The sequence below is a fragment of the Agrilus planipennis genome, unplaced genomic scaffold (assembly GCF_000699045.2).
Source record: "Agrilus planipennis isolate EAB-ADULT unplaced genomic scaffold, Apla_2.0 scaffold164, whole genome shotgun sequence".
NCBI classification, from domain to species: Eukaryota; Metazoa; Arthropoda; class Insecta; order Coleoptera; family Buprestidae; genus Agrilus; species Agrilus planipennis.
In genome coordinates this window covers 535,167-548,592 of record NW_020438992.1, presented here as the reverse complement: position 1 = coordinate 548,592, position 13,426 = coordinate 535,167, and the positions used below count along the sequence as shown (strand labels likewise).

Here is a 13,426-nt window from a genome sequence, read left to right as displayed (position 1 = left end):
ACGATTTTCCTGCTTTTCCATTTTTACGAAAACCACAGAGGCGTCTTGTTCAGCGTGCTGTCAAACCTACACTAGCAAGGAGATCGGGCTGAAACTATAGCTACAAGCTATCCAAGGATGGTACTATAGAATGTCACCTCAAGGTAGGCCTAGTGGCGTCATCTCTTGGTTAGGCCGGAAACTTATCAATCCACCCTCGTATAAATTAATTACTCGTTCACTACTATATCACACTATCGTTGTTTCACTCTTCTTATGTCACTTTTTATCGCTCCGTAACTGGAACTCGAACTAAACTCTTCAATGTAGTGAATCTGGTCTTCTTAGTTCCTAGCTGTATCTAGGCAACTCACTACAGGGCTGTTGAGGTATAGTGGGTCGCCTATACGTAACATCCCCCCCCCCTTCCTAAAACTGATAATCCAGATCACTGACGTCGCCAAGTCAATCAAGATGGACGACCTTCATATTGGTCAAAGTCCTTCCAGAATTTGATAGACAACGTCATTAATGCATTAAGTAACGGTGTATGGACCATCCCAAGCTTGTGTAATTTCGAGTAATGTCTCTTCCATCTTGATAGATTGTTTAACCATAATTTGTCGCGAGTTGGCTCTATCGGCTTTTCATGAGGTCACTTTCTAATCGTAGCTTCCTACACGCAGTATTATGGATTACTTCTAGTCGCTCTTGTAGCTTGCGCACATATTCGTGGGTAGACATTGGAGAGGCTCCAAGGCAACCAAAAATTATGTCCTCTGGAAATCTGTATTCATTCCCAAATAAAATGCCGGCCAGTGTTTTTCCAGTTACTTCATAGATGGTGGATCTATAAGCTAAGAGGAATAGAGATATATGTAGGTCCCACTCAGTTTGGTAGTCGTTGATGAAGTATCTTAATTTGGTCTTCAATGTAGCGTTAGTAAGGGCGTAGTCCTCGCTTTTATAATGCTCATTACTTCAGTGACCTTCTTGTAGTACAAAACTCTCTCGACTTCCCTGGCTTGGTCAGGATGAATACTCTATTGATACTCTATCTCGAACATTCCAGCTATAGATAATATCTTCAACAATAGCGACTAAGATAACTGATACATCAGGAATGGTCCTGCCACGTCGATTGTAATTCCCTCAAAAAGCGTTCCCACGTTACAACGTACAATATATGCGGCATTCGTCCATGCATTCCTGTCTTCGGTCCCTTTACTGGCGGTGCATGTCGCATGCCACCCTATTCTTTGGAAGTACTATTTGAAATTTATTTCAGGTTGTATCTAGACTGTTCCACATATTTATTAAAACGCCGTAGTCTAAGATAAGGGAATTCTACTAGGCCCAATAGCTTTTCGTTATCTGATATGATTAATTCATTATTTTCATACTATCCGTTAGGTGGAATGGTACTCTTATTACAACAGATCGGTGTCAATCCTATATTTTTCTCCGCAGGTGAAAATGTTTGCAGTTTTCTATGCAAGGACATCTGCATTATCGTGTTGTTTGTATTATGATTATGTCGTCTAAGTAAACTAAATAAATTTTTTAGTTTAGTACTTCTAATGAGTTTTTCGAAAGCAGCCTGTGCATTGCATAATCCAAAAGGCATCACCTTACACCATTTCCAATCGTAAATGTAGTCTTCTCTTTATCACTTCCACTTGCCAGTAACCACTTTTCAAATGGAGAGTAGAGAACTATTTAGCTCCAAACAGAATGTCAAGTGTGTTGTCGATTGGTGGGAATGGTTTACTGTCCTGTGTTACATCGTTTAAGTTTAGAATGTTGTCCACACAAAATCTTAGATAACCATTTTTCTTGCGGTAGCAGCGTTATGGGCAAAGCCAAAGAGGTCTGAGATGGTTTTTGTTTATGCATCTTCTTTATAAGATTGTTCAGTGCATCTTGATTCACCTCTAGGTAATTGTTTGATAGGCCTTACTGTTTCAGTATAGATGCGGGGGTATGTTAAGCTGGTCCTACCGAAGTTTTGGTCAGAAAGGGCGAAAACATGTTGAAAATGGCTCATGATAATTTCGTCTCAGGTTTTTCTCCTAATTCATAATGGTGAATTTTACCGACCCGGTTCTCAACTCTGTGCCCTGGTACATCCTTTAGTCGAATCTATAAATTGGCTATTCTATTGTTTTCTGGGTTAAGTCTGGATTGTCTGGTTCAACTACTCCCACTAATCCGCCGATGCCTTCATGATACTTACACTTACAATGCTCTAGAAATGGCTCCGTAATACTTGACCTTTCTCTACGATCACCTTATTAGCGGCACGCTTCGTCTTAGGATTTGGCATTACTATCTCTTGTTCACCAATGCACATTGTAGAGATGCTGATATTTAAGTCGATTCAATGTAGAAAAGGTCTACTCTAATGATGGCATCATAAACTATGTCGGCCACATATACCCAACTGTATAAAATCACATTTCCAATTTTAATTTTTACGTTGCATTCTCAAGAATTGTTAAGTCTCTTCAATAGCTGCAGTTGATCAGTCTTTTTGTGAAAGGATGAATTCGCCATTCCGAAACTGTTGGATGCCCCTGTGTCGATAATCTTTTTAATATTGTGGTGATTTATAGATCCTTCTATGAATAATAAAGTAGTTCCGTCCAGTTTTTGAATGTTTACCTGTTCAGGGCTTGATAAAGGTGAGCCAACTTGCGCCCCATAAAGTTGGGATTGTCGGCTATCGACAGTGGAAGATCGTGTTCTGCTTGACGGGCACTCTCGACTTAGTTTTCTGGCATTGGCTTTCTTCAAATCGATTAAGTCTTTCTTGATTAGCGATATGACTTTCTTTTGTAATTATACTGAGGTCAGAATCGAATGGACGGCACGCAAGGAACGCACGGCATCGTCGGAATTTTTTTTAGCCTCAACAAACAGACGTCAGAATCGACTCGCCGAATTTTGCTTATTTAAACAATGTTAACCGTCAATGAAAGTACAGATGGAAACTTGCAAACGATATTTAAAAGTAGTAGATTAGTAGATAAGGCATAAAGTGGCAAATCTACTATCAACTAAATTAGGAAAGAAGGCAACGCACAAGAATACTATGAAATTACATCACAATTTACACAATTGCCAAGCTACAAGCAAAAATTTACTTTAAACGTTAATGATCCGAACATACTACTCTTTCCGTTTTTGTATTAAGTTTATACTACTGACAGTAGAACATTTTATGGGAAGTGTTTACCAACTGTTGAAAAGAACTAAACAAAAATAAAAATTTAATTAACTACAGGGAAAATAGTTACCATTAACAAATGTGTTGCAACTGAGACAGAATAATAATTTGTCCTACGCTTGGATAAATCGTGTCTGAAAGTGGTTTGAATAAAACAACTTTTTAAAAATATGTAGAGAATTGTATAATGTAAATTTTAATGATTGTGATTATTATGACAACGAACTATTTCTTGTATTTATTCAAATGGTGTGATCCATCGCTTAAGAGCTATGATCATCAAAGCCAAAAATCGTTGTTTGTTATAAAGTGATATTGTACGCCGACCAGCACAAAAATAATATTCCGATCGAGTGTATCTTTCCAGTCGAAGAATTATGTGATTGCGTGGTTCCATCTTATACACTATGTCTGATTAGTACCCCGGAAAAATTAAGGAAGGAAGGATTTAACGCCGTATTAAATCTGTTGGCACATTCGCGTTGCATTTCTTTTGCATTTTTGTACTCATATATTGTTTATTTGTTAGATTAAATGTGATTGACGATGTTTATGTTTACATCCAGTCTAGAATAGTTCTTTCTTCCTGTAATGTTGTAAACTTCTACGTATGTACCTATGTAAGTAGTCAGCCGATCTGACTGAATTAGGTCATTGTGTTAGCTATAGGATAGATCAGTATAGAAAAGTACATAGTTAGTATAATGGCGTTTTCGTCAGTACTGATCTGTCGTCTTTGCTGGCCCTCATTCATTCGTTGCGGAACCACACTTCCTGTGTGATGTCGCCAGTGAATTCTCATTGCACCGTCTGTATGTGGTCATCACCATGTCCGTGTATTCTGTGTTCAAATACGTTGTTTTTTGGTTGATATTTTCAAACTAAAATTATTTTTCCATTTTGTGGTAATAGCAGTAACTTTGCCAATCCAACGGTAACTATGGAGTGCATACTATTATTAATCGTCATTACGTGCAATTGGCCTGACTGCTTACCAGCTGCTGCGAAGGTCACGAATAAGTACGTGTTTTTCGTCACTAGACGTTTGCGATAACGAAGGGCAATAAGATAACGCGGCCACCAACCTAACAAATGTTGGCATTGAATGATGGTTCATAAATGGGGTACTTTTTGTTTTTAGACTCACTACATTACGGCGATATAACGAGATGTACTCTACAGTGCCTCCAGATGTTACCGTTCATATATTCCACAATAATAATCAGATTTAATGTATTTACGACGAAATTTGTTACTTATTATTACAAAAAATCAAATGACTGTGGTACAATCAACTTTCCAACGTATTGCTTCGTTGTTCCTATTGCAGTGTCAGTACCTGTACAGTACAGTAATTGCTTCTGACACTTATCATACTGTTACATAATTGAAAGAAAGCATTTGAAATTTGAACACCTTAACCCGCCCCCCTTCTTCACGTGGGTTACATCACTGGAGATAAGTGGTTTGTTCAAAACTTCTTATATAATACATGGTTTAACATGTCAGTGGTGGACGGGTTACTGACAAACACTTTACATCCTTTTTTATAACTTAATCGTTACTGAGATCCTTATCTAATACTTTCAAAATTTCCAGTTAGCTGCAAATATAAACGCATACTACCGTAACTCTATATTAGGCACATAAACATGCTGATATGGAATACTTTGGTGATGATTTTTAGAGACTACCTACTTCTGGAAGTTTCTAGAAATTATTGACTAAGAACTTAAATCCTTTCTTAAGAGTAGTGTATTGTTAACTTAAAATGTTTACATCACTATAGCTCCCATTAGTTTCGCGGTCCTTTGAAATTCGCGTTAGAGACGTTATAGTTGTTTATATACTGTGTTTAACTATAATCTTGTAAAATAGAATCATAGAAAGATTACCTCGTTTTCCGAAACTATTTTATCGGATTGTGTTACAACAAGAACGTTGACAAAACTGTGCGATATGTCGCTATGCAAAAATTCATGTACTCTCCATTGCGACGAGGACGATACGATTACAACTTTATTAGTATGTTGTATTCCAATTAAATGCTTGCACTTCATGATATCGTATACGAACAACACGTAGTTTACGCATTTGTTAGGAAACGATTGAAGCAGGTCTGCATTAAGTAATTTATAATCTTCGCTTATTTGTCCCATAACGAAATCAAATGAAAATTCTCTCAATAATTTATCTAGTAAAAATGGATACGTCTTCATCGATAGTTGATCATAAAGGAGAATTGTAGCACATTTATATAAATATGTTTTCGAAATCATCAGTAATAAAGCAGCTAAGGAATTTTGGATATTTGAGGCTGGTTTTTTCCCGAAAAATGCATCGATCCATTTATCTTCCTGAGATTTTTCATGTTCTTTCTGTAATGCTCTTACGTATCTTGTAGAATTCGGTGAAATTTTTAAACACACACTGGCACTTATAAGAAAAGTTACAACAAGAACGACGACTACCTTCATAGTTGGTAGAAAACTATAATAAGAAAGGAAACATTTTCAGGATTCAAGGAAAACTTCGTATTCATGAGGATTTTATTATTTAATAGCGCAGGTGTGCGAGGACGATAAAAAATAATTTGTTTTAGAAATTGCGGTTGAATAATAAAATAAATGACATCACGCTTATTTATTAGTTGTTCCCTCCAGCTGGTGGAATTATTTACAAAAATCGGTAATGATGTTTTGAAAAATTTTTAACAGGTTTGAATATAGAGATGGACAATATTCAATATCCAGAGTATTTCACCTTTAATAAGTTACGTTAAGGGATTATATACAATTAGTTACAATATAGGGTTTTTGTCTAAAAATGTTGCTGTGGTATGTAAACATCACTTAGCGATGTAGCTAGACACCATAGCAACTTAGATTCTTTAAATAGCGGCTGATAAGATTGGGAGGTAATGTAACACATTAAAATCTTTAATATTTGAGGTTATCTGTATACTATTTGTGAGACGTAGGTACATACAATTGAAGAATTTGTAGCATAGTCGGAATAAATCTTATCAGCCCCTACCGGATGTGATAAAAATCGTTACTTAATAGTAAATTTTAACTGCGATGATAAACAATCTCATTTAAGAGTTGGTTATCCTATGCAATTAATATTATAAAATAATTTGGCAGTTCGTATGATCTAATCTTCGATGTCATTGTCGATTTTACTGCTTCGGATTCCGGTGTTTCCGGTCCATGGGTATATATCAGGACATGGTTGACAAGTTCTCATGTATCTTACTCCGGATTTGTGCCATAAATTACATACTTTTGGATTGTTGCAACGTTTTGGCCTGTCCTGATGAAGAAAGATTTCAATTAATATTCACAATTGCTAGCACAAACATGAATTAAGAAATTGGAGCAAACCACAATTCAAAAACACAAACCTTTAAAAATAAGACATGAAAGTATGCACTGAAATGCTACAGACAAGTAGCCCTTTTTTATGAGGAGAATTGAAAATTTAAAAACTATTAAAAACATTTCAGTAAAAAATTAAAGCATTCTGTTTTAAAAACTGTGACTGCAAATTAATCTAATATTAACCACATTTCATATCTACTAAAGGGCTAGCTGATCGAGTCGACTAAATAAGTTTGATAAAATGTTAAATTCCTAGCTTGCAATAAATCAAAGAAACTTTCAAAGTATCATTTAAAGGACTGTTGTGTATGTTACAATTTGATCAAACTTTCAACTATTTAAAACTTACTGGATAGTGGCACCCGAATGGTTTAAACGAATTTATCCTGGACAACGGAGTGGGGTCTCTCACCCATTGAATTGCTTGCCAATTTGTGATTATCCAGACGTCTTTCATGCTGTTAATGGCGTCTAAGAAGTTGATAAATCCTTCTTTGTGATGAGGCTGAGTAAACCAGGCGGCGTGGTAGAAAAGCCCAAATGGAGCTCTGTAATAGACGATTAGTATTTAATATTTTTGAGAAGTAAAGAAAACAGAATGAAAAATTATCGTGTCTGGAACATGAATCATAGATCGCTGTTTACTTTACGACTTTAAAGTGCTTAGCCTTCTATGCTTCAATAATTTTTGCAAGTAGAATATGCTCGTTATTTAAAACTGCGAAATGTACATAAAAATTTCACAGGTTTTGCAATCCTTGGCATCATCGGTTAAAAAGGAAATAATGTCAGGTATAAAATATGTAAATTCAGCATTTAGATACATGTATCATTTTCTACACTGGTGTAACTGAATTAGAGGGTTTTGTCTTAAAAATACAAGATATTTCAGATATAAAAATTGGTAGAACAGGCAAGAGCATGGAATACATCTATCTTACTTTTGACAACACTTTTAAATGGTTGGAATGTAAAAGACACATAGCGTGAGTGAAGTGTTTATACGATAGAACGAGTAAATTGTTTACCTGTTCGATGTGTAATGTCTGTCAAAGTTCTTCATTAGCATTTTATACACGCCGTCTGCATCTGGTGGATTACTGCAAGCGTCAGCCATAGAACACCGACCACCCTGAAGGTCCTGCCACATGACCATGGGAACTTCCCATAGTCCCGGAAATGATCTGGTAGGACAAGGCGGTATCATACAGTCATGGAAAAGTTTGTAATCCAAAGTATACGGCCAGCTTGGTGGTTTGTTCTCATAGATGGGCATGGAAGAATCATAGGTGAAGTTTGAGTCGTACAGCATCTTGAACATCTTGTTTCCACCAACCTGTTAATTATGGTCATTGTTTAGTACCTAACAGTTAAATAATTTTATTTTTCATGTCTTACTGATAAGAATGGAGCTCTCATTCCTCTAACATCTTCTAGATGGACACCACCATATGCTGCTAAGATTTCACGCTGTCCGGCCACTTCTTTAGTCCATTTCTTTTGTGAGAATTGTTCTCCAAAGCTGTGCCTATTAAATTAGTTTGAAATTTTGAAATATACTTCAAATAAATATATAAAATGTACAAAGCCATAAGAATAATAAAGCGTTTACGTGTAAAAAATGAAACATTACTTACAAAAAGAATGAAAAAAGTTTCTTAGTTTTTATATGTAGCAGAAATTAGATCAACAGAAAAGTACATAAATGTAATAGAATAGGAAAATGAAATTGTTTCTGCAGTAAATTTCTTTGTGTAGGTAATCATTACCACTTAAATATAGGCATTGTGCATACATGGTCTCTTATTAGGAGCTTTAATCGAAATAACACATACGAAAGGCGTTTAAAATTCTCCAACAAAATTAAATGTATACACGCTAGATTGTTTAGGGAAATATAAAATGGTAATATATTTTAAACAATCATTGAGTTTTTTGATGTGAAACTTCTTTGGGCTCGATGAGAGTAAAATCTCAAAGTCACGAAACGATACGTTTTGCAACGTTTCGTCTCGCGAAGCGAATAGAAAGGCGCGCATGAGGAGATCGGTATTACAGTCAGCTGTTAGTGACCGGCATCTCATATATTAAAGTATAATGTATATTCACTAAACTATAGTGCTAAACTAATTTTTTTGGTTATATCTGTGCAGTTATATTACAGTAAATATTTATTTAACAACAATTAATATTTATTTACGAGTGATTATTATTATGTATTAATTGTAATTGCTTGTAGTTATTGATAGTTTACGGTTTCTTAAACACTTGGAAAAATAAACGGAAGCGAAAAAAATTGACCATTTTTTTGTTATTGAATTACATAAAAACGTATTAAAGTAATCTTCCTTAGGCGAACTAAAGATAAAATATTTATTTAAGAGTGAGTATTATTATGTATTAATTGTAATTGCTTGTAGTTATTGATAGTTTACGGTTTCTTAAGCACTTGGAAAAATAAACGGAAGCGAAAAAAATTGACCATTTTTTTGTTACTGAATTACATAAAAACGTATTAAAGTAATACTCCTTAGGTGAACTAAAGATAAAATATTTTGAAAAACACAAATCCTGAAAATTCTCGTACTCTCTTTCACCAATAATTGCTTATTCGCTATAAAGGTATAGAGATAGAGATCGCCAAAGAAGTTTCACTTCTTTCACGTTTAGTGAGTTGCACGTGTTGCTTTTTTTTATGTAGTATTTTATGTATTGTATGTTCTGATGAAAGCTCATTGTGAGACGTCTTTTGGTGTTTTGCTTGCAAATAAAATGCACAATAACATTATCCACTTACGAAACGGTATGGGATGCTATTTCGTGACCATCAGCATATAAGTTTTGCACTTGGCTGTAGTCTGTCCATTCATGGGAAACATAGAAGGTGGCAGAAATTGGGCATCCGTTAGGATTGACTCTACCTTTCTCGAATAAGTCGCTGTATAATCCCTTATTAAGATCATTCACAGAATCGTCGAATGTAAGGAGAACTATTTGCGGGACTTGTTCAACAGGTACTTCACCTGATAGTTAGTAAGCAGAAAGACACAGTAAAGATAAGGTAGAAGTTTACGAGCATGCCAAAAAATAGGTACACATATAGAAATGAATCATACACATATCAATAAGATTCTTTACACTAATTTAAAAGAAAAATGAATAATTGCCAAGTAGAAAAGGTAGGAATAATGTTTTTTTTATGAATTCTATGTTTGTCTGTCTCCTGTATATAATTTAGAATATCTTCAGATAAACAAAATTAATAACCGAATAATAAAGGTGAGGCAGCCTTTAGTTCATTTTCAGTTTGACAAATGACGCCGAAAGTAGATAAAGTAAAAGTATTTTTAAAAAACAATAGGTAACCGAGTATGTACACTATTTGACAAATTTGAGACATTATGTCATGTAAACATCCCAAACATTTTATTTCAGAAGTAGATATGTATATCATATTATATCTAACCATGATTTAACGCTCATAATCTCTTCAAAAACAATCTCCGCAGAACGAACGCTATAGAGATTTTTGCAGTTTGTAGACTGGATACCAAGTAATAAATCAATGACAAGCTAAGTAAACGACAAAGTTGAACAGTAAAAGTTGAGGAGTTAAGATAATGAAGTTAAGAATAGCCGTGGAGTCCATAGTTTGCTCAGATGATGCCACTTACGATACACTATGGGAAGCCATTTCATGACCATCGGCGTACAGGTTTTGCACCTGTGAATAATCAGTCCACTCATGGGACACATAAAAGGTAGCGGCAATTGGACAGCCATTTGGATTAACTCGTCCATGATCGAATAGTTCTGCATAGTAACCTTTGTTTAAATCGTTGACGGCATCGTCAAATGTAAGCAGCACCATTTGAGGAACATCGTTCACGGTCAAATTTCCTAATCAGTACAACATTTCCACACATATTACCACTGACCTTCTCTTATAAAACTCTGCCTTGCTTTATGAACTACATATCTTACAATTCATTTAATAATTTAGAATGGTTAATTGCTTACCGGGAACGTCTCTACCACCGCAGGAACAATCAGGTAACAAGCAAACATCTTTCCTGCATTTTGCAGCAGTTTTGTCTGGTTGGGGTTGAGGATAAAGTGGATCTGGTCTCCTTGGAGGATATCTGTATATATCAACATACTCGGCGGCTTTTGACACAATCGATGTGGATGGTTTTAACGTTGGTCTCGAACGTCTAATAAAATAAGTTCACGATCAGTTAAAATTAAATTAAGGGTTTTTAAAGTTAGTAGGCCACAAGACCATTTGAATGATACCATATCAAAAAATTTCTTAATAACAAATAGGCGAGATAGATGTGTAGGACACCTTTTCAGGCATGAAGGGTTAGAGACATATCAGAAGTAGCGAAAGTTAAGAGAGGCAGAAGTAGATTTAGATTTAGTTACTGTTCGCAAATACAAATAGAGATGTAGGTTGCTCTAGTTTTTCGAAAATAAATAAATGTGAATTTACTGATTTCTCCGGAAGTATCACAAAGGGATAATTAAGGATTTCAAAATTAGAAAGAGTAAAAGGTGCCTCTAAGAAGCTTTGTAATGACAACTAACAAAGTTGGATAGGTGAGAGAAATCTTATCCCTATATTCAGTATGAAGAGAAAAGTAATTTTCGTTTAGCAGCTTTCCAAAGTCTTTAAATATAAGATGCAATTTACTTACGGTGGTGGTGTACCGCGATTTACTACTGGTTGATCATTGACTCCTACGGTGTAATGTGATGATCCTCTTCCGCGATTACCAGTTCTATAAAAAACATTATCAATTCTATTACCTAATACACCAGGTGAATTAACTAATGTAGCAATCCTCATGCACAATCTAGATATACATACGCATCTTTTACAGTGACCTAGCGGACATAATTAAGAAATGTTTTTGCAGATTTGATAATAAATAAGAGTTTAGTTGTAATCGCAGTCAGTTAAGACCAGAAACTTTTTTATTTTACATTTCTCTACAGTCTACCTTTGTATTTTATGTATATTGGTATACAATTGTATACAATTCATATGGATTTTAACTGTTTGCGAAGGGAACTTATTAGTGGCTGAACGTATTAACAAAAATCGCCATGTCACTGTAACTAAGATTTGTTAAACTGTAGGTAGTATTGACGAGCAAGTTATACAGGTCCGTCTTAAGTGTAAAAATTTGATGAGAGAGGTAATGGTGAGGAGTGCTTTGCTGGTTAAGCGTCAAAGGGTAACAGTCCAGTCAACCTCCAGTTTTAAGGGCTACGACTTACTTGAGTAATTTAAAAAACTGAGAGCAAGAAGCGTGTATAAAGATAAATAGAAAGCGTTATATGTGCAGAAGGATTATTCGACATGCACGTTATTCATCGTTATTTTGGTCAATTCTTATATATACCTCTGGATCATTTCGTCGCAATTTGCATTGGAAGAGCATTTTGGAATAGGTTTTCGGAGTCCACCGAAAGCGATAAGAGATTTAATGGAATTGTTTACCCGGGAAACTCTTGCAGGAAAAGAGGTTCTTTGGGAACTGTTCACAACTGTCTTGTTAGTCGAATTGTTCGTTATTTCAATAGCTTTGACTTTGTAGACTGGAGGCAAGTCCGGTTCAGGTTTAGAAACGTCTTCGGAATCAAACAGAAAAGCAGACGGTGGTGGTATTTCAACTGTGGCTTTAAAAGTCTTTGGTTTAGAAAACCGTTGGTTACTTTCGTTAAGAAATATTTTTATTGTTGTCGTAAATAACTCTTCTTCTTGAGCAGCTTCTGTAGGTAAAGCAAAACTTTCAGTTGAATTTGACGGGACTAAAGTTGTGGAAGAATCAATAGAAGTAGGAGTAGTAGATGGAAGTAATTCAACAGATGACACTAGTGATAATTTAGTAGCAGACGTAGTAACTGTTGGAAATTTACGATACAAACTATTTTCGTTAGTCAAATTATTTGGTTTTTTATGATTTGACATGTTGTTCTCTTCGTGTGAAATTTCCTCCGGTTCATCGGTGTTATCAACAAATTCGTATGGAATTTCTAAAAGCTCTTCAGAGTTTGGTTTCTCAATCAGGTCAGAGAGTTGTATATTGATAGAGGTTGAATTAATGCCTTTTCTTAAATTTTTTAGCACAGTATGCGGCGACTGTGTTATTTCCTTTACATTTAAAGTGGCACTTAATTCACTATCTAATATTCTAGCAGTTGTGGAAGTTATAACTTTTGGAAGAAAAGACTTCAGAAAAAATTTAGGCGGAGAATAAGTAGTGGGGACAATAAGCTTGTTATTAGAGACGTTATTGTTAATATTTGAATGCGAAGTTTTGTTATTCTTGGTTATTAGCTTTACACGAATAACTTCGCGAGGTTTAAAATAATAACCAGAGGTTGTCGAGACTTTAGATGTAGGGTCGCTGGATGACCTAACTGGATGAAAACGTCGAATTTCGTTAACACTTTTCCGCTTAGTAAGCGAACTAAATGGTTTGGAAGTAGTTTGTGTAGTTAACAGTTGAGATTTGAATAGTCTTTCAGGCATTTGAAATGGGGGCTTATACGTTCGAGGAAGTGTTTCAGTAATGTTTTCGATTTTGTCATTGAAAGCATTTTTTATTGTTGTAAAAGTCGTTGTTGAAGTGTCTGTTGTATGTGATGAGGGGTAAAGGGATGTTAACAGTAAATCGAAGTTTGGAGAAGGCGTGGTAAGATTTGGTTTATGAGTGGTGCTAGTGGAGATGTATCCCGGGCTATCAGCAGCCGGCAATGTTTTATGTATGGGTTGTGCTCGAGTCTGTTTCGCGATGACAGTGATGGACAATCTGTTGAAACA

General features: G+C 35.4%; 2 protein-coding genes across 2 annotated transcripts in view; both read right to left on the bottom strand.

Annotated features, from left to right (window-relative positions):
* Positions 1-5,427, bottom strand: part of LOC108739784 (ionotropic receptor 21a) — a 12,117-nt gene extending 6,690 nt beyond the window's left edge. Inside the window, exon 1 of the mRNA XM_025975713.1 lies at positions 5,104-5,427. Coding sequence (XP_025831498.1) covers positions 5,104-5,427 — 324 coding nt within the window. The remainder of the gene's footprint in view (positions 1-5,103) is intronic.
* A 409-nt stretch (positions 5,428-5,836) lies between these two features.
* The window catches only part of LOC108739790, a 93,475-nt gene continuing 85,885 nt past the window's right edge, over positions 5,837-13,426 (bottom strand). The window contains exons 14-20 of the mRNA XM_025975712.1: positions 11,292-11,375; positions 10,612-10,805; positions 10,266-10,491; positions 7,990-8,119; positions 7,620-7,927; positions 6,941-7,139; positions 5,837-6,523 (exon numbers count right to left, since the gene is read on the bottom strand). Of these exons, the coding sequence (XP_025831497.1) occupies positions 6,365-6,523; positions 6,941-7,139; positions 7,620-7,927; positions 7,990-8,119; positions 10,266-10,491; positions 10,612-10,805; positions 11,292-11,375 (1,300 nt within the window). The 3' untranslated portion in view covers positions 5,837-6,364. The remainder of the gene's footprint in view (positions 6,524-6,940; positions 7,140-7,619; positions 7,928-7,989; positions 8,120-10,265; positions 10,492-10,611; positions 10,806-11,291; positions 11,376-13,426) is intronic.